This window comes from Manacus vitellinus, unplaced genomic scaffold (assembly GCF_001715985.3).
Source record: "Manacus vitellinus isolate BGI_N305 unplaced genomic scaffold, ASM171598v3 scaffold_2_pilon, whole genome shotgun sequence".
In the NCBI taxonomy this organism is placed as follows: domain Eukaryota; kingdom Metazoa; phylum Chordata; class Aves; order Passeriformes; family Pipridae; genus Manacus; species Manacus vitellinus.
In genome coordinates, this window is record NW_021940208.1 from 48,655,020 (window position 1) to 48,676,164 (window position 21,145).

At 38.0% G+C, this 21,145-nt stretch overlaps 1 protein-coding gene across 1 annotated transcript in view; it reads right to left on the reverse strand.

Annotated features, from left to right (window-relative positions):
* Nucleotides 1-21,145, reverse strand: part of NALCN (sodium leak channel, non-selective) — a 212,706-nt gene that overhangs the window by 23,321 nt on the left and 168,240 nt on the right. The window contains exons 17-26 of the mRNA XM_029960959.1: nucleotides 20,648-20,721; nucleotides 9,469-9,570; nucleotides 8,960-9,029; nucleotides 6,903-6,994; nucleotides 6,619-6,741; nucleotides 4,549-4,605; nucleotides 4,074-4,194; nucleotides 3,841-3,972; nucleotides 1,722-1,889; nucleotides 457-561 (exon numbers count right to left, since the gene is read on the reverse strand). Coding sequence (XP_029816819.1) covers nucleotides 457-561; nucleotides 1,722-1,889; nucleotides 3,841-3,972; nucleotides 4,074-4,194; nucleotides 4,549-4,605; nucleotides 6,619-6,741; nucleotides 6,903-6,994; nucleotides 8,960-9,029; nucleotides 9,469-9,570; nucleotides 20,648-20,721 — 1,044 coding nt within the window. The remainder of the gene's footprint in view (nucleotides 1-456; nucleotides 562-1,721; nucleotides 1,890-3,840; nucleotides 3,973-4,073; nucleotides 4,195-4,548; nucleotides 4,606-6,618; nucleotides 6,742-6,902; nucleotides 6,995-8,959; nucleotides 9,030-9,468; nucleotides 9,571-20,647; nucleotides 20,722-21,145) is intronic.

The window sequence follows — 21,145 nt, forward strand, 5'->3', positions numbered from 1 at the left end:
CATTGGTCTCTTCAGGTGATGACGATATTTCCCCAAATGGAGTACGAAACAAGGATAACTTTCTGCATGTAATCCACATAGCGTTCCCAGTGCTTTGAACCTCTAGCAGTCTAACCTGTTTTTCATTTGTGGACCTAGGAATGCAGAGGTGCAATTTTCCATTGTTAATTCCATGTGCCATCCAGTCCTTTGCAGATAATAATGGCATTAATTTGACAATTTTCTTCAAGACAGTCCTCAATATTTGGACTTGCTTTACTTTTTTAATCAAAACACATCCTTATCCTCATTCACTGAATCCTTTTTTACCTCTTCCTCCATCATTCTGATTATGAACAAGAAAGTGCCCAAGATCTCCATTTCTCATATGACAGCTCTGATTTCCTCACTTGCTTTCCCTAGCAGGTAGAAATTGCACAACATACCAATATTTTGAAGCAGAAAAGTAGTTCTTACCCTAGAGATGATGTGAGGATCATTGCATTTGGCCAGTTTTCCAGCAAATAGCTGCACTCCAAAGCTTGCAAAAACAAGCATTAAAGTCAGCAAAAGTATAGAAACCTGTAAAGATGAAGTTAGATTTGTTAAGCTCTACTCCTACAGACTTGAAAAAGGGGGTCAGCTCCTTTGGGGAACTGCAGGTCGGATAGTTTTGTGGCATAAACCTGGAGATATGGCTTTCATGACAGATACGTTACTTTAGGTTCTGATGCAGTAACCAGGTGCTGCCTTAGTATTAGTCTTATCATTAACATAGGATCTAAAAATAGCAGATAAGGATCAAAGCTTTCTTGCATTCAGTGTACCACCTCGCTAAATTCTGTATGCATAAGAATTACCATTCACTTTAAAGAGAACTTTTCAAGTACTTAAATATGTGCTCCTTCTGTTTTTCTGAATCAGGCTTTACTAACTAATCCAAGTAAGATATTGTTAGATATTTATCCAGGATAGTTACAATAAAGATACGCATGAGTAAATTATGATGTAAATATCTTTAACAGAATACTGTATCTATGAAATACTAACTAGCTTTATACTTTTTGTCCTTGTTCTATTACTGCCTGCAAATAATTTGTAGCTTTGCCTTTTATATCAATGTGACCTAATACAGCATCCTGCTAAGGAATAAAATATCTGTTATTTAGGCTGACAAATATCACATAGGGTCTCAAGGCAATAGATTAGGTTCTGATCAAGCAATCACAGACTCCATTACTGTTATTATTACTATAAGTGCATAATTATGATCATAGTAATAACAATAACGTAACAATGAGATCCAGATCTGTGATAAGCAGCTCTATTGTCTCTGGTTGCCTCTTAAAAAACTTGGAGGTAGAGACCTTCAGCTCAGAAACCAGATTTACTTTTGTTCTTGCAGAGCTGCCATATGCTACTTCTTATCTTCCTTGCCCAACTAGAAGTGTGAATAAGGAATATTTTTTTTTTCAGTAGTCCTCCTATGTAACTGTGGTGAAATGTATGCTGAATTAATATAACTTATAAAAGAATTATTAAAGCAGCTTTATTCAGTATAAATATGAGTTACTTATATTCCTAATTTTTAACCTGTTCTGTGGTCATCTCCAGTGATAGCCACGATGAAAAGTAAACAGACAACAATGGTGAAAAGAATAGAAAACATACATGTTATAGCAAAATGTTATCTTATTACTCCTTCATATATTTTAACAAGAAAAAAAATAATTGGCACATACCAAAAAAATTTCCTTAAAGCCACTAAACAGCTCTCGCACCACTTTTCTCATCTGAGGGACTAGTTTGAAAATTCGAAGAGGTCGGAGGCAGCGGAGTACCATTAAGAGCTGAGCTCCGGATTTGGCAGGGACATTCTGAGGCATCCAGCACAGGAATATCAAACTGACCTGGAGATGACAGGGCAGGAAAGGGCAAAGAAGGATTAGGTTTACAATGCCTTACTTGACATAGACACAGCACAGAAGATCAATGGCTGCTTCTCTTCCTTAAAATTAAAGGAAAGAATAAGGCAGAAAAGCACCTAATTTAGAAAATGGACTTGGACCTCTTGTATCCTGGCTTATTGTCTTAACTAACAGGCATCAGCTTCAGTCTCTGTATTCCCCTTTGACTCAGAATCTACTTGATACTTTTCAGCAGATGGAACTGTTCCAAAAGAGGAAACCAATTTGGCTGATTCAGAATAGGGTCAGAAACTATATTCTTGGAGCAGGCAGCATTATTGCTCTCCCCCTTCTCATTTCAGAGATTCTATCCTGAATCTTAGAAATCCTCACCTGGAAAATCTGTTAACAGTTTTCTCGACAGTTTTTCCTACCACTTTGTTACAGGCATAAATAGTTTTGTCACCACGTGGTCTCATCACATAAATGTTATGTATTGGAAAACATTTTTAAACAGCACAGTCGTGTCTTGTAGCCTCAGCAATCTCTGACAAATGGTTGTTGATTTAAAGTCTGTTAATTACTTCTTATTTTTTAAAAGCCAATGTTATTATAGGGGGACAGAGGCGAGAGTGTTACAATGAAGTAAGTGTACAAAAAATGGAGGATCAAGCTGATATCACCAATATGATTTAAAACATAATATGAATTGTTGAAACAACAGTGACAAAAGACAGCTGCTCCATCAAGACAAAATGATTTGCCAGTGCTTCTAACTATATTTCATATTCTTTTAAGACCACCACAAGCACATTTGGAATATCCAAGCTACACCACCTAAATTTTCCTTCAGACAAGCAGAGGGATTCAGAGAGATTTGAAGAATTATGCATACTACAGTAGGAGTTTTGTACAAGTATGCATATTTTTATTTGCTAACAATGGAATCTTAGATACAAATTGATCATGACAAATTTTATGCAGCACATCTGCCTGGTGAATTTATCTCTGAAAGATTTAATCTAAATCCATCAAAGCCATTTTTCTCAGTAATTTCTTCAGTACTAAATAACAGAATATGCTGAGTTGGAAGGGACCCACAAGGATCATCAAGTTCAGCCCTTAGCCCTGCACAGGACCATCCCTGAGAGTCACATCATGTGCCCAAGAGTATTGTCCAACTGCTTTTTGAACTCCTTCAGGCTTTGTGCTTTGACCACTTACCTGAGGAGCCTGTTTTAGTGCCCAACCACAAATAAAAATATTTCATACTGCATTATACTGGGCACTGGTTTTGACATTCTGTGGTGTTTACTGTCATATGTGAAGAGGAAATGGACACCCTTCTCCTGTATTTGAATGCACGAAATTTCTCAGGTACAAAGCAAACAGTAGAGCAATTTTTTTTCCTGAGAACCACTACTGATAGGTATAGGGTATAGAAAGATGTTGTTTTGCTTTCTGCTACAGCGACACCAGCAACAAGGATGTGCCCTTCATCAAATATTAAAGGCTTTTGAAACACCTTCTATAAGGCAAGAATACTGTGGAGAGCGGTAGAAGCAATGAGTATCTATGAAACAGATAAAATAAAGATTCTCCTGCATAAGAATGCTGAAGCGAGGTCAGAGATCTTGAGTTTACTTTGGAATTAAATCAGATCTGACACTTAAAGCATATCACCAAATAAACAATTAAAAGGGACCATACAATGACCCTACACTAAATTGCCAGGTGCTTATCACATCGGTGTATTTTTAGATGTCTAAACAAGTATTTGTACACATAACTGACAGAAATGCACATGAAAACAGCAGTGTCTGAACACAAATTATACTACTATATTTGCATCAGGGTGCAGAGCCAAACTTTTTCATACTACTAAACATTTATATAACCGAAGATATCAAAATTATGAATGCTACAAAAACCTCCCATAAATACAAAAACTTACAAGATATATAAATATGTCCATAACGCCTCCAAAGTCCCTAATGACAGCTGTTGGTGTAAAAAACAAGCCATCTGCCATAATCTTCAGATTAAGCTCAATGCTCATGAATATTACAAAAACATATTCAGCAATCTGAAAAGCAAAGCAGAAAACAGGCATAATTTAAGAACAGGCAGTGGAGAAAACCGAGGTGATTGTGCTTCGTTAATTGTAAAATGATTTGGTGGTAGTACCTGGAGTGTTGGAGCATGCATAACTCTTCTAAAAGGGGATTCGAACATCATGGAAATGCAGGAGCATATAGTAACAATGATCATGACCCAGTCCAGGTAAGTAACCAAACCCAGCAAGTCACTGTGAACAATACATAAGGAAATTCCATTACAGAAATGCCTAGAGTGCTGTGTACTTGTGCCACGCCTACAGCACAGTTAAGTGCTTTCCTATGAAAAATAAATTAAGCTGAGGAGTATCAAAGATTTCAGTATTTCAGAAATGTGTACTAAAACCAGAGAAGTTGCATGCAAGTGAAGAAGAAAAGTCTGATTAAAACATCTGCTTCCTATTCATCCTCCTCCCCAATCAACTTTTTGGGAAAAAAAAAATATACATGTGCATGCACATATACACACATACATGCAGGTGTGTGCTCACACACTTATGCTGCAGGCTTATGTGACCAAGCAAAGTTACTTTTACAGTGCTTACTAAAGCTGATGGTATTTGGTATTTTTCACAGCTCCAGTAACAGGATCTGTTTTAGAACTATAAAAAGAAGAAAAGATACAGTAATTTACATTTTATTTTAGTTAACATTATAATTATACCATGCATCTGTCACCTCAAAGTAATTTCTGTCCAAAATCAAGGCTCCATTTTATCTCATCTTAATTTTAAATGTCTGAATAAGTTTCATTTAATTCTATGCAATTTCAGTCATATTACCAACACAGCTGGTATCACTTTAACTCATTGCTTACCTGTAATTCCTCTGATGATTCCTTGAACTGCGAGTTTTTTGGGTCTTGCTTTTGCAAACAAGGATTTAATTTTGTATTTGCTTGGAAATGATGGCACTAAGCTGCTACTGAATTTTATGTACCAAGGTATTCCCTCAGGAGTTCTTTAATTTCAAAACTTCTTGGACCATGGCTGGATGGGGCTCTGAGCAACCTGTCCTAGTGAAAGCTGTCCCTGTCCATGGCAGAGGGGGTTGAACTAGGTGATCTTTAAGGCCCCTTCCAACTTAAACCACTCCTTATGATTTTGTGATTCTATGATATCCTCAGTTAACATACACACACACAAAGCCTTCCACATGACCTATTCCTTTTACTATTTCTTGAGTCTTTTTCTGATTAATATTTTTAGATTCTCCATATCTGAATTTTCCTATGTAATTGCTGTGCTCCACCTACCATGTCCAAACACCCATTAGGAAGTCAGAAAGAGTGAGAACCACTTTATAAGTAATATACACATATCTAGGAGACGTGAGTTAAGTTCTGGCTGCAGCAATTATTTATTGATTCTTAAAGTCAAGTCTTTTCCCCCTATTTTACATAGTAGCATTCCTCAGCCTTTTTTACTAGAAGAAAATATGTATCTTACCAGTTTGAAAAACATATCTAAAATACCTTACTTGGCAAGCTAGGTAGGACAATGAATAAAGCAGGTAGGATTTAAAGAAATGAAAAAATGTACTGTTTAAGAAAATCAGTTTATTGTTATAATTGCAAATATTTTCTTTAAACTGTTTTAATGTAAATACCCTACTACCATCAGGCACTCCACAATGGTAAGAGGCACTGACAAGTTTTTGACAAGTGGATTGGAATGACTGTGTGGTTTTTTTTCTGTGTTAATTTGCAGTGCTTCATGGACCAGTGCACCACAATCAAGTTAGCAGTTGTATAAAAAAGTGGACGTGCCTCTACACACATGGCAGAACACTTAAATATAGGTATTGTTAAAACTGAATATCTAACCTTCCTGCCATGCTAACCAATTTGTTGAAGGGCACAGAGAAAATCAGTGATAAAGCAGGTACTGAAACCAGTCCTTACAAGGGCCAAGCTCATAGTCTTGAGCTATCTTGAGTCTTACACTGTTTGCAAGGTGACATGCACTAACCCTCAAAAATTAGGATGCCAGTCACAGACAGAGGTTTAAAAGAAGAGCTGTAAGATTGTTTTATATCAAGCTGCTTGTACATAGATCTCTATCTGCCATGCTCACACACACAGTTTAGTTGCTGAGTCTTCCTGATTTTCATCTGGTTTCAGCTTTTCTTCTTTTATCTCCCAGAGCTGAACACCTCCCCATCCCATTCTGGGTCCCTAATTATGGGCTGCAGAGTCTTCGGGTGAGCATAGGTGTGATTCATTTCTCTTTACCTTTTTCTGTTCTATGAGTAACTAACTGCTGGTGTATAAAAACTTCTCGCTTTATGATGAGGAATAGGAAGGAAATAGCAAGCTGATTCCCCAGGGTCTAAAACTGGGAAACATTAGCCTTTCCTCTCAGTTCATGTCAGTGGTTTCTCCACAGTCTTGTCCCATCTCAGCACCACAGACTGCTCTAACACATCTGCCCCTACACAGCATTTTTTTGCTTCCTTTCTTTCAACAGCAAGACTACACCATAGAAAACTGACCGCCAGCTTGTCTGGTGACCACATTATATGCAGTTTTTCTTGTAAAAGAAAAGTTAGAACGTGATTTTGGAGGATATGAAGGTAAACGTGTTGGAACCAATGTTGATACGAAATGAACTTACGCATTAAAGCGAGCTCGTACCACCACTCGGCAGAAATTCCTGAATCTGTGCTCACGACCAACTATGAAAAGGGGTTTATCAAAATATGGATGATTCTCTCGCAGCTCCTCCTCCTGGACTTTCCTTTTGAAAAAAACATAAATTATTAAGTGTTATGCATTATAACAGGCAAAAATAACCCTTACACTTTGTTCTTTTTTTCATGTTGACTCTCAATACATTTTACTTCATACAGAGAATAGTTAACACAGAAAATGTGCACTCAGACTTTGACTGTTAAATACCTTTTCATTTCAGCTTGTTCCTTTTTTTCTTGGATCATCTTTATCTCACTGTCTTCTCTCTGTGCATTTCTGTATCTCACTGTGTTAGAGTGCTAGAAGCAAAATGATTCCTTTTAAATAAGGTCTGAGGGTTGTTGTTTTTTAATGTTTCAGATGAAAGCAAGATATGGTATTTTACATAGAAATATTAAAATGAAAGGTCTTTATTTCCAATTGTACTGCACATCAACTCAGTCAAGCATATTGCACAGTATTTTCCATCTACAACATAAGGCTCCTTATTTTCATCAAGGTTAATTTCAGTTCTAATTTCATGCTCGAGGTTCCATCCAATCTAACTTTTAACTTTAAAAACAGAGGTCCTGTAAGCTCAGCCAGTCTCTCTGAACTGGAATGAATATCATCAAAGTTACTAAGGGCAAAGACTGGGAAAGAAAAGGCTTTAGACACCCCTTAAGCTTCTCAAGCCTGCTGCATGGCTGCCACGCTGCGGGGCATGCAGAACATACAGGCAGTGAATGCTGAGTGCAGGGACAGAGAGAGTGAGGGAGGATGCCGTCTGAGCTCATCCAGTGAAGGGTACAATCAGTATTACTATTCTGAGTTATGTGAGTCTTTGGAGCACTCATGGTGGGGTAATGCTGGGTGTTATCCTTACTAATGGACACTAACAAGGTCACATCTGCTTTAGTTATCTACAGTTTAAGTTCAACAAGACCAAGTGCTGGGTCCTGCACTTTGGCCATGACAACCCCATGGAGCACTAGAGGCTGGGGACAGAATGGCTGGAGAGCAGCCAGGCAGAAAGGTACTGATTGACAGCAGGCTGAACATGAGCCAGCAGTGTGCCCAGGTGGCCAAGGTGGCCAATGGCATCCTGGCCTGTATCAGGAATAGTGTGGCCAGCAGGACTAGGGAAGTGATTCTTCCCCTATATGCAGTGCTGGTGAGGTCACACCTCAAGTACTGTGTCCAGTTCTGGGCCCCTCAATTTAGGAAGGAAATTGAGGCGCTGAAGCAGGTCCAGAAAAAGGCAATGAGGCTTGTAAGGGTCTGAGTACAAGACCAATGAGGAGTGGCTGAGGGAGCTGGGGAGAGCTGGGAGAACAGGAGGCTCAGGGGAGACCTTACCACTCTCTACAACTACCTGAAAGGAGGTTGTAGCCAGGTGGGGGTCGGTCTCTTCTCCCAGACAACTAGTGACAGGACAAGAGGACAGTCTTAAGCTGTGCCAGAGGAGATTTAGGTTGGACATTAGGAAGAACTTCACAGAAAGAGTGACTGGGCATTGGAATGGGCTACCCAGGAAGGTGGTGGATTCACCATACCTGGAGATGTTTAAGAAAAGACTAGATGTGGCACTTAATGACATGGTCTAGTTGACAAGGTGAATTAGGCCATAGGCTGGACTCGATGATCTCAGAGGTCTTTTCCAACCTAATTGATTCTGTGATTCTGTGATTCTGTTTCTTTAAAGACTTTGATAGTTTGAATGAGAGGACTAATATTGCCCCTTGAATTTCCATCGTCACAGAGTTCCATAAAATATGGTATGAATTTGCAGAAATGAAAACGCACTTAACTGTATGAAACTACACCACAGTGAAATTCATGATTACTATTTTCCCTTTTAGTCTTTGTCCTTTCATCTGACAGTTCTACTGCTTGAAAAATATTGCTAAACTTCCACCAGAAATTCTGAAGTGCTGTATTGCCAGCCTGAGTGATCTGTGTAATTCCAGAGTAAGCCTTTTTAAGGTGTCCTGGGTAGCAATTGTTGTGTTCCTAATGTAGTATCTACAGCTTCAGTGAATCTATCTCAGCAAGTGTTCCAAAACCAGTAAGTCTATCAGTGAAATAACCATGGCAATTATTTTGAGGATAATTCTAATGCAGTTACAGTATTTGTTATATGACTTCCTTTCAAGATTTCAAAAGATAAATTGTAAGCTACTTCATAAATAGAAATTAGTCTTACACAAGCATTTATTTGATAGTATGTAGTCTTACTTTTTACATTCCCAAAAATCAAAACCATCATTTCTATGAGGACTTACATCTTGAGTCAACGTTTCAAGAGATTTTCCTCTGCTGATTCTCTGGCTGTTGGAACCATGTCTCAGTGACCTGAAACAATAATAATCAATTTAACAATACATCTCAAGATGAAATTTTGACCTTTATAAGATGGCCATTATAAAGCACTGCTCTCCAGACACCCAATATCTCAAATTTTTATCATTTTTCTCTCGCTAACATCAGAAGCTTATATGTTCTTCAATTGTTTTCAATCTGGTCTAACATAAGCCAATTTCTTTCCTTCTGATCTTTAAACTGATAGCTTTGTAGTTGGCAAAGGGAATGACATTTGAAATAAAAAGGTATTTTTTCCATTTATACAGTACAATGAATTTCATCATGGTTACAATGAAGAATGTAGAATTCAGTTCTTTGTACAAGTAGGTAATTTTGGGTTTTCACGTCTTAAGTATTGCTCAAATTTAATTCTTTTTGTCACCTTTATTTTAAGAATAGTTTTAAAACCATCTCTTTTGTCCATGTTTACCTGCGTTCTTGTCGTATATGATGCTGGACACTAAGTATTGACCTTTCCTTTGCTGGCTGCCCCTCAAATGATCCACTCAGCATGCGTTGTCTAGTGCAGGCCCTACAAAGAAATATAAATATGATGACAGAGAGTTTTCAGTATAAATGATAATTTCAGAGGTAGCATATTCAGAAAAGTCAGCTTTGCTTTGTGGGAACCAAGTTCTTCAATAATAACAGACAAAAATAATAAAAGAGTAATGTACTTTCCATGAAAACATGTCCAAAGCAATGGTCCTCACTCTGCAACACAACCAGTCATCCAATGAACCTCCTTCATGCCTTAGCAAGGGCCATCTACAACTTTTTTATCCAGTTTGCTGTAGAATTTATGGTCCCTCAAGAGTTCACAAAGTGTGAAAGGGCTGAAGCGACGCACTAATCCTCAGTAAAACCAGCTTCTCAGCAATAAAGAAGGGAATAGGACAAGTACAACAGCAATTTTAGTTCCTTTCAGGGCTGTATGTACACGTCTAAGACTTACAGCATAACTTTGAGTGTTCTAAATAACTGGAACCATATATGGTATGAAATGAAAAGCTGCACGTTGCTGATATCCTGCAAATGAAATGTCTGCTCTCTGTGAATGCATTCAACTTGCAGCATTTTGCTGTGTGGGTTTTCTCACTTGTTTGCTCACAGTTCATTTTGTTTTGGCAAACACATTTTACATTTTACACATTTTGGCAGAGATGAGTATTTGTTGGCTAGTAAGTGTGCTACAGCTAAACAGAGCATGCATATCTTTACCTTGATGGCTACAATGGAATTGATTTGCTTAAGAAAAAGAGATGTTTCCACTGAAATAGCTCACACAAATATTCTGATGCCTGAGAGATGGAATTTCAACACTGGAAACATATTTTAACATTCCGGGAATGCTTCAATTTTAAGTTTACACTGTGCAATCCTTATTGCTCATTTTGTGTTATACAACCATCCAGAGAAACACAAGACCCAACTGGTAATATTCCATACTTTTTATTGAATAGAATCTCCTTTTTTTAAAAAAAAAGATTAAAAAAATCATACACCATTTGAGTAACCACTCAGTTTGCCAGTCTGCTGTAAGGCTTAGATAAATGCTGGCCTTGACAGCATGGAATGAGCATGCTTGATTGCAAAAGGTGTACATGGCATGTTCTTTCCCCACTGTGACTTTGTTTTTCACTCTTCTGTGTTTTTTCTCCTTCTTTTGGATATAAACACATAAATGATAGAAGTATGAATCCAAATTGAGATCTGGAACAAAAACAAGAAGCTTAGAATGCTTATCAGTGTCATCACTGCCCGTCAGATTAGCATGCCAGAAAAAAATACATTGTGCTACACTTGTTATAAAAAGCATTAGGTTATACTACACTGAACTGAAGCATCATGACATTTAAGAAAATTACTACATGTCTTATAAAACACAGCTCATCTTAGGCAAATCATGAACATTTTAATGCCAATGGATTTTAAGCATTATATTATGGAGGATGATACCATATAACACTGTCAGAAAACAACAGAGATATCTGAATACCTGTGCAATTTTTGACTAAAAAAAGAAAAAAGCAAAAAATTATTTCCTAAAAATGGATTATATCTAAATCCATTAAAATGACAGTTCAGTTTTTCCTAGGAAAGACAATGGAAAGTTCTGTATAGAGGGTTCTCGCTGTGACAAAGAGATTAACTTATCTTTTTTTTTCCCCCTGTAAATATAAATTATTGTGCTTTGCTTTTAACAGCTAGAAATTATTTTCTTGACATCAAAAAGTGACTTGCACATAAACTTTTCATATTCTTGTACACAATTACTTGAATACCAAGCTACATAAACTCTTAGTGTTCACAATAAAAGAGATTTTAAATGCTTAAACAATAAGGCCTAGAGTGAAACCACCACAATTCTTTACCTGACTAATGAACAAGATGGCTTATTTTATTATTAATTGTATAATACAATAGACTTAGCCCATATACTATGGGCATACTATGGCAGAATGGGCATGCATAAAGAGTAACTAACACCTGTAGAAAGACTTAGTATTGTTTATGATCTCTAAATTAGATTACTAAATCCATATTTGGAATTTACATCCATTGCCTTATTTTCAATACCTCTGGAAGCCTTGCAGCTCCTACTGAACAGAGAAATAATGAAATGCCAGTTGTATAGCAGAGAGATCAGAAATTTTTATCAAGTAATTGCAAAGAAATTTTTTTGCATTTCCAGAGAAAAAGATGCTGTCCTGAAAAGGCCATGGCTCCTTTTGACAGTCCCTCTCTGAGCATTCTCCACTTCATGGGAATGACTGCCTTAATCTTCCTTGTATTTCCAGATACTTTGTTATACTTTCTTATACTTTTGACTCAGAATCTGGATATTTTTCAGCTGCTTAGACACCTAGAGTTGCAGATCTTTGGGACTTTTGAAAAAGAAGGCAAGTGCCATGAAGTTTTCAGAATGGCATGGTTGCCAATTTAAAAGTCTGCAGTAGGATTTGCGTTCTCATTGCAGACGTACACTTACGTACTCACTCTCAGTGCCTCCATGTGATCCATGTGTCCAGGCTTCCCTCATAACCAACACAGATGTAGGACTCAATTAAATTGGTTGTACAGAGGTGTCCAGCACCACCTGCCATGCCTTGGAGTATCTTGCCTTGCTTCCAGCTGCTGCTCCATCAGGGTACAAGGTACAATAGTCCTACAAATTTCTGTATTACCTCCCATTTTCAAGAGGATGTCTTTGACATCCTCTGGCATCTCATACAGTACTGTATGTCCCTATGTGGACAACTTCATTGAATGCTTGGTCAATTAATCTAATGAATTATGTTCTGAAAGTATTAAAGTAATCATAAAATGGGCATCTAAAGACAAAGCAGTCAGCTAAAGAACTCACTGGGCTCCACTATTTTTATTGTAGAACTTGGAACAGAGTCCAGCAGCTGCCAACTACATGCTCCAAATCTTCCTTGAAAAGCGCAAATACAATAAAATATCCTGAAAGAGAAAATGCAATTTTTTTGGTTATTAGAAAGCAGCTGAAGATTACACAGAACAATATACTACTGGGATACCACATAGTTTGTGCCACATAGTTTGTATTACCTGTAACCTGTTAGGAGGTCCAAACTTCTGAAGTTCTTCAAACTATTTCCTGCTTTGGGATCCCTGAAAAATAAGTAGTGAACAGAGTGTTCAAGCAACATTCTTTGACCTAATATAAAATGTTAAATGTTTTGATCAATACTTTAAAATACTGTACCTTTTATCAGTATTCCAAGGTCTCTTGCAGAGGGTATGCATATGGCTCATGCTTGGACTTCTTAGTCAGGCATCCTTTCTGCAACAAGTGTTTACTCATCTTTTATTCCAGTATAACACCAATTTGGGTTTTTTCTTTGTTATTTGAATGAGTGAGTACTTATGTAGTAACTGTAGCAACTGCATAAATTACTGTGTGCTTTTGTTCTTGTTCTCTCTGAAACGTGCTCAAACTGAAGTCTTAGCAGTGTGGTACCCTGCAGTACAACACTCAGTTATCATCCTCATTCAGCACTGTTTCCACTCTCTCTGACTCTCTAACCTTACTAAATCTTTCTCTGCTCTCATTATAATTCCATCTAACTTGGAATATATGGTTGAGTGTGCCAATTTAAGATTTATGGGGAATCCACCTGATAGATGTTGTAGTGTTTCTTTCATTTATAAATTTAATTCAATAAGGTACTTTTTGAATAGTAAGCAGAATGCACATTTTCACCATAGCTATACTACTGTTCTTTTTTTAAAGAAATATGAATTTGGCTGGTGAAATAAAATGGATTATTAATGCAACTTGTATAATCTATGATTTTTCTTTTCCATGTTTTTTCTTGTTTCCTTCCATATGCCTCTAAAGCAAAACCAGTCACATCTTTAGTGTCTGCTCAGCCAGATGAGCTATGGTAGCGGACTTTTTTCTTTAGCAATTTTTTACTCTGCCATTCTTGCCTTGCTGTTTCAGCTTCTCCTCTCACAGATATTAGTATAATAACAATTTGTATTGGATTGTAGAAGAATTAATAAAAGCAATATAGAAGAAGAAACTTCAAGTGACCATCCAGTCTATCACCTCTCTCAAAATGGGATCAACGATAGCTACATTATTTGGGGCTAATGTTTGTCTAACTTCTTTGTCCATACCTGCAGTGTTGGAGACTCCATAGCCCAATAACTCTACTTCACAACTGTGCTTTGCACTGATCCATAACATGGTGGTCAGTTGGCACAACCCCCATGGAACAGAGTAACTTCTTACCAATGGATATGTGCATTCCAGAATTTCCTTTTTCTGTCTTTGCATTAGGTAGGTGAAATCCAATCATGCCATATGCTTGTAGATATTGAGGAAGGTGGACTAAGTCTGGATTTTGCGCCTGACAACAACTAACATCAAATTATCTGGAACATTTTTTCTGAGAAATGCATGGTATCAAACCCTCAAAGTTATGAAGAAAGAAATCATACTCTTAAGAGAGAAAACATAAAATATATGCCAAGAAATTTGTTGCAAATGATTCAGAACTAAGTCACTTATTTAATGCAGGCAAATTTCTAATAAAGAATAGTATGTCTTCTAGGATCATAGAATCATAGAATCATTTAGGCTGGAAATGATATTAAAGATCAAGTCCAACTGTTAACCCAGTATTGCCAAGTCCACCACTAAAGCATGGCCCTAAGTGTCTTTTAAATACCTCCAGAGATGGCGACTCAACCACTTCCCTGGGCAGCCTATTACAGTGCTTGACCTCCCTTTCCATGAAGACTTTTTTCCTAACATTCAATCTAAACCTCCCCTGGTGCAACTTGAGGCCATTTCCTTTTGTCCAGTCACTTGTTGCCTGGTATAAGAGACTGAACCCCACTTCAGTACAATGTTCTGGCAGTTGTAGAGAATGATAAGGTCTCCTCTCGACCTCCTTTTCTCCAGCCGAAACATCGCTAGTTCCCTCAGCTGCTCCTCATAAGACTTGTGCTCCAGAGCCTTCACCAACTCCGCTGTCCTTTTCTGGACATGCTCCAGCACCTCAATGTCTTTCTTGTCATGAGGGGGCTAAAGCTGAACACAGGTTTCAAGGTGTGGCCTCACCAGTGTTGAGTACAGGGGGACGATCACTTCCCTGATCCTTCTGGCCACACTACTTCTCATACAATCCAGGATGCCATTGGCTTTTTGTCTGCCTGGACACAATGCTGGCTGTCAACCAGCACCCCTATGTCCTTTTCTGCTGGCAGCTTTCCAGCCACTCTGCCCCCAAACTGTAGCACTGCATGGGGTTGTTGTGACCGAAGTGCAGGACCCAGCACTTTGTCTTATGGAACTGTTGCCCTCAGCCCATCAATCCATCCTATCCATATCTCTCCGCTGAGCCTTCCTGCCTTCCGGCAGATCAACACTCCTGCCCAAGTTGGTGTCATCAGTAAACTTACTGAGGTTGCACTTGATCTTCTTATCCAGGTTACTGATAAAGATATTGAACAAGGCTGGCCCCAATACTGAGCCCTGGGGAACACCACCGCTGACCAGCTGCCAGCTGGATGTAACTCTGTTCACCATCACTCTCTGGGCCCAGCCATCCAGACAGATTTCACCTAGTGAAGAGTGCACCCATCCATACCATGGGAAGCCAGTTCCTTCAAGAGAATGTTGTGGGAAATGATGCCAAAGGATTTACTAAAGTCCAGGCAGACAACATCCACAGCCTCACCCTCATCTACAAAGTGGGTTACTTTGTCATAGAAGGAGATCAGGTTGGTCAAGCAGGACCTGCCTTTCTCAAACACATGCTGGCTTGGGCTGATCCCTTGGTTATTCTGTATGTCCTGCATGATGGCACTGATGATGATCTGCTCCATGATCTTCCACAAGGTCAGGCTAACAAGCCTGTAGTTCCCTGGATACTCCTTCTGGCCCTTCTTGTAGAACCAGACCAGGTGGAAGATGCAGAGCTGAGCTGACCCAGGGTAAACAAGAGCTGGTCTGATCCAGGGTTAGCAACTGGGCAGTTGGAACACATGGCCTACAAAGTTCCCCTCTGACCAAATTCCTGTGATAAACTAATGAAAATGTTTGCTCAGTCTCTTGTGAAAGGTGTTTATACATTAGTGTTCAGAGAGATTTTATTCAGAGATAAACTTTATAACTTTCCTAGAAGCACAGAGAACCTTGTTTCTTGCTCATTCAGAAAAAAAAAACCCACTGTATTTTGCAGAAATACTTGTAGGAACAAAGTCTGAATCAACTTCTAGCGTATTAGCTGTGCTGGTTTAAAGGTAAACTGGGAGGGGAAATGAACTCAACTCAAAGGAGAGATTATAAATCAGAATAACAATTTAATAAAATAATACAATAAATATGATTATACAGACAAACAGTTGGTTTTAACCCACAAAACCCAAACATATAACCCACCACCCTGGGGTATGAACAAAGTGGTGTTCCTTGGGCTCCCTGAGTCCAAAGTAAAAGGAGAGGGAAAAAAACCTGTTAGTGAGAGTGCTGTTGCAGTCTGGTCAAGAGCGGTGATTGCAGTCCGGTTGAGAGTGATGGTTGCAGTCTGGTTGAAAGTGGTGGTCTGCAGTCTTCCTCTGGATCCCATGAGTGGTTAAAAAAGTCCCAAGACTCCAAGATTAGATATCCTCCAGTTCAGGCAGGAATGCCCAGTACCTCCCTCAGGGTGGGGAGTTCCACAATGGGTGTGAGGACAGGAGCATCCTCCTATCTCACAGGGCTCTTAAGACCCGGTTTATAGCCTGAGGAGTCAGGCTGTGCTCTGGGCAGATGGTGTAAATGGTCTATTGATAACAGTTCCTGGGAAATGGCATGGAAGGCTATAGAATACACAGTTTTGGGTTACACCCATACAGTGATGAACTGGTCCCAAGTGTTCTAACTAGGACATTAGCAAATTAGTAGAATGGAATACTTAATTCAAGCAATTATTTCTCTCCTCCCCCCACCCCTAATGCACTCATGGTAGTCTCAGTTTCAAACATAAGATAAATGCACTTCACTCAATTAGGTGTTCGTGAAACTTAAGATTCCACTTAAGCATGAGTTATGTTATTCCCTCAGGCCCAAGAAACACATCAGGTAAACCTTATCTAGAACAGTGAAAATCCTATTGCACACCCTTAGCATCAGTTTGCAGTTTGACTATAGCGTCAGCTGTAATGAAAAACAAATAAAAAGCTGCCCATTTAAAAAGAAATGTTATTTTCCCAAACTGTCACAATACATAGTTTTATACATTTGTGTTGAGGAGTCTCTTTCCCTGGAGATATTCAAAAGGCATCTGGACATGGTCCTGGGCAACTGGCTGTTGTGATTCTGCTTGAACAGGGAGGTTGGACCACATGACCTCCAGAGGTCCCTTCCAATCTCAAACATTCTCTGATTCTTTGAAGCACAGTTTAATAGACAACAGAATAAGGTTTTGCAACGCTGAGACTTTAATTATATTTTGGACTTTGTGAGACTAATTTTAATTTACTCAGTTTCCCCACCATTCTGTACTGTTAATAACTTATCCTCAGCACTGGAGAGAATGGACTGATTTATACACAATGTTTTGACTGGACCTACTCCACTCTGTCTGCTTCAGAAAGCCAGTGGGACTCGAGGACTAGACTAAAGGACTAGACCTCATTCTTAGATAATGATCCTTCAAGGAATGAGGGTCACAAGAACCACAGACACAGAACTTGCTTTTAAGAGGAAAAGCAGTGCTCACAGCAAGCTACAGTGAGAAAAAAGTGTGAATCACTGAAGATATGCAGGAGGAATTAAATTTGCTAGAAGTGGTTATTGCTGCTGAGGGAAACGTATCATAATTTTCAGAAAGGAATGGAGTTGTTTGCAATTCAGAGGCACTACTAAATGGGACTTTGTTCTAAAAAAGTTGTTCTAACTGTCTATACTCTAACCTTGTTTCATTTTCATTTCCAGTGGAGTCCCTACCTCAGAATGGATTTATATGAAGAGTTAAGCCCCTCGATGCTCTGACACCGGCAGAGCAAAGATGCAAACCATTGGTAAAATACTCAGGACAGTAGTTACTACATCCTTAACTTGGTTCCCATGCCTAAGTGCACAAAGACCTCAAGGAGGCCAGGGGAAGATTAGTTTCAAAACAAGGATGTTCAGAAACTAGGTAGTTCCCCTGGAGTGCAGCAAGAAAGCTTCAGAAGAGACCCAAGACCTGCATTTTGCTGCATAATGTAACACTAGATGAGGAGCTGAGACACCTAGGATTGAATGTATGAACTGTCTCTCTGGGTGGTCAGGGCTATTCATGTCCTTCTTCCTCTTCTTGGGGGAGAAGTCAAACTGCAGTTCATCATACAAAGGGAAAACCAAGGTTTGCATAGAGAAAGATGCATAAGAGAGACATAGAGGTATCTTTGTGTAATGCATAGTACAGTTGGTTATATTGAAACATTCACAATTTGACTAAAATATAAATTGACAAGGTTTAAAAAATAGAGGGGAAAAGGTCAGAGGTGGACTTAAGCTAGAATAGACTTAAAATTCTCTTTCAGGGCAGCAATTTTGTCAAGCTGAAGTTGCCCATGGGCGGTTTTACTGTGTAGAGGCATTGCTTTAGATAAATGCTCCTTAATTCAGGTAGACAAAAATTAAGAAGATGCTAGAAGCAATTTTTTCTGAAGGGACATCCTGATTTATCTCTTATTGTTCTTGGCATAAATGCCATTTGTTCTTTTCTCAGATATTCTGAATAGCTGAGAGTCACCTAATTTTATGAAGGGGTTTATGTATTTTACAACTATAGCAAAAATGAGAAAAAGTCTTGAGAGTTTGAATTTTCCTGTGTTACTTAAACTGAATCTAAAATTTCAGATGTAAATCTTATCACTTCCTCTGTTTGTAAAACTCACCTGCATCAACAGTGGCAACACTGTCATCAACATGGAAACACTGTCAGTGCTCAGGACCAGTCAGACCCTCACTGGCAATGCTCTCTATCAGCTTGCCCACCAGATATGCCATGAACACAGTTTTTTTATGCTGAAACAGATGCATTGTAAATGTCATAGATCAGAGTTTATTTAACAATTTTGAGGCAAACCCAAGGAACAATAAACACTATTTGCTCCTTTTTCTCAGGAGGAGAATAAGACTGCTTCTTTGTAAATGACTTACAAGCATCCCAAGAAAGCATTAGAGGGCACGTGATCCCACGTTTTTCTTACTTCACACAAGTTCCCCCCTTTTTCTGTGTTTCTCAAAGTTCATTGCTGATGAACCAGGAAATAGATGAGAAAGTAGTAAATGCAGATTAAATTAATAGATTAAATAGATTAATTAAAAATAAAATAATAGATTAGTAAATGAAAACTTTCTTCTTCTTCCTCAGAAACTTTTCTTCAGAGGAATTTGGGTGAATTGATGAGAAGTCCTTCTAGACACAAGATTTTGGCAGAAGTCATGATCTGTAGGACCAAGTGGAATTCAGTAGGATTGAAACTGGAAGGACTGATTTCTGATCCTGTCCTAGTATGTCTGAGAAATCAGTGAAATCCAAACAATGCTTTGCTTAGATTCTCCTCCCATTCTGTTTCAGATTTATCCTGAAAAGGGGAAAAATCTATGCTGATGGGAGAATTCATCAGAATTCTTAATTTCAATTTTGCAGAACTTAATTTTTTTTCTTCTGTCTAAGAAAGAATGGAGTCCCTACAGATGTAATTAAAAAAAAATTAAATATATAAAAGTAGGATATTTTCTTCGTCTACATTTTTTCTCTGTGGTATAGTATAAGAAACACATCAAAAAACATGACATTTGTGTAACCCTGAAGATGTCAATAGCATTTCACAGTTCTCGTATAACACAGAATTTCATTAAAAATGTTTTACTGAAATGATGCCAGGACGCTTGTATCTAAAACCATATTTTAAAAAGTTTTTTGATTAATCTATCTGTAACAGTTATGCCTGTAAAATCAAGGTACAGTCCCACAACTGAAAAAATGCTTACAAATGGAGCTCTGAGATTTGTTAAAATTGAATACTTATACTACTGCATTTACATTTATGAACAATATCTTTACACTGAAAATTCATTTGAATTAGTAATTTTATGTTTTCATTACATGGATTTAAAGACAGAAAAAGTTTCACATTAATTGCTATAGTTCTCCCTGTTCTGTATTCTGATAGAGCATTAAAAAGAACCAATACTTCTCAAATGGCATGGATTCAAGAAACTTCATAATTCAGAAATCACACTGAACTTCTAGTTCACTGCTCCTCACAAAACACTGCCTCACTTAATCTATACTTTTCAGCAAAGTTATTCCTGTTTATACTGTGTGCTTACCTGGGACCTCTCACTGACAATACTCTGGAGATGCATCTGCTTTGCTGAGAATTTAAATATAAAAAGAATGCTCTATTAAGTGTTGGCATTGCTAATGCACCTTATACCAAGAACAGCCATTTTAATGTAAAACCAACAGTAGCATGAAAAACTGCAGCATGGTGTTACCTATATGATAACTTCAGACATGGGCCTTGGAGACTCAGACTGGCATTAGTCACTTATGGTACTGAGTACTTACTTGATATAGAATACCAAAAGGAGTGATCATTATTAAAACATTCAGGAAATCCTTCTACAGAAGTCACAGTTCTGAAATCTTCTTCTTTATCCATTTGGTACTTGGAATATCATTGGCTGTAGTCTACACTTTCTAGTGTGCAATCCCTGTGAATGTTTATGTGCATATACTTGCCAGGTCCAGGTTAGAATTCTTTAGGCAAAATAACATCACTTATGAAAGGGCATGTTTTAGTTAATTTAGAAGGAAGAAATGAAATGAGCTGAAACGTGATCTTTCTGCGTGACACAGAATTCAAATACATACCAAAGAAGAACAATCTCTCTCTTATTGCTGTTTAAACATATAATATAGCCAGAGAAAAGAGCAATTTATTTTTTATAATGAAAGCAATAGATGTACTACAAAGGGATACACTATTAATACTATACATCCAGTAACATTTGTGAAAAACAAGGTTATGAGAAATCAGACGACAGTCAAAACAATACCAAAATCACATCTGACTCTTACCTTAGAATTTTATTGATTGCCGTCTCTTTTTCCAGAAGATTTCTTGCTCTGATGCTGAAAACAGATTTACGGAGCTATAAAATTAAGAAAAAGACAGTGTACTTTTTAATTGTCATAAAATATAGTGTGTATGTGACAGACCAATGAAACATTATGATGTTGAGTGTACGTAAAAATTAAAGACATAAGGTTCTCTATGATAAAGCTATTTTTCACAGTCTGCATCATGGGTGTTCTTTTCCAGGAAAACGATGGCAGAAAAACTAAAAATGTTTACACAGAGCAAATTTCTTGAGGAATACCTAAGATCCTAGCCTTATCTTGCAGCTTTTGGCCTCTCTACCCCAATCCTGAGGTAGTTCTGTATAGAAAGAAGCAGATAGTTTTGTTGACTAGCACAAATGTTATTTCCTTTATTACACATTTCTTCTCCAGTTGGCCAAGTCATGCCTTTTTGCTACTCATTCTCCACTTTGGATTTTGACTAGGCTGGATTGT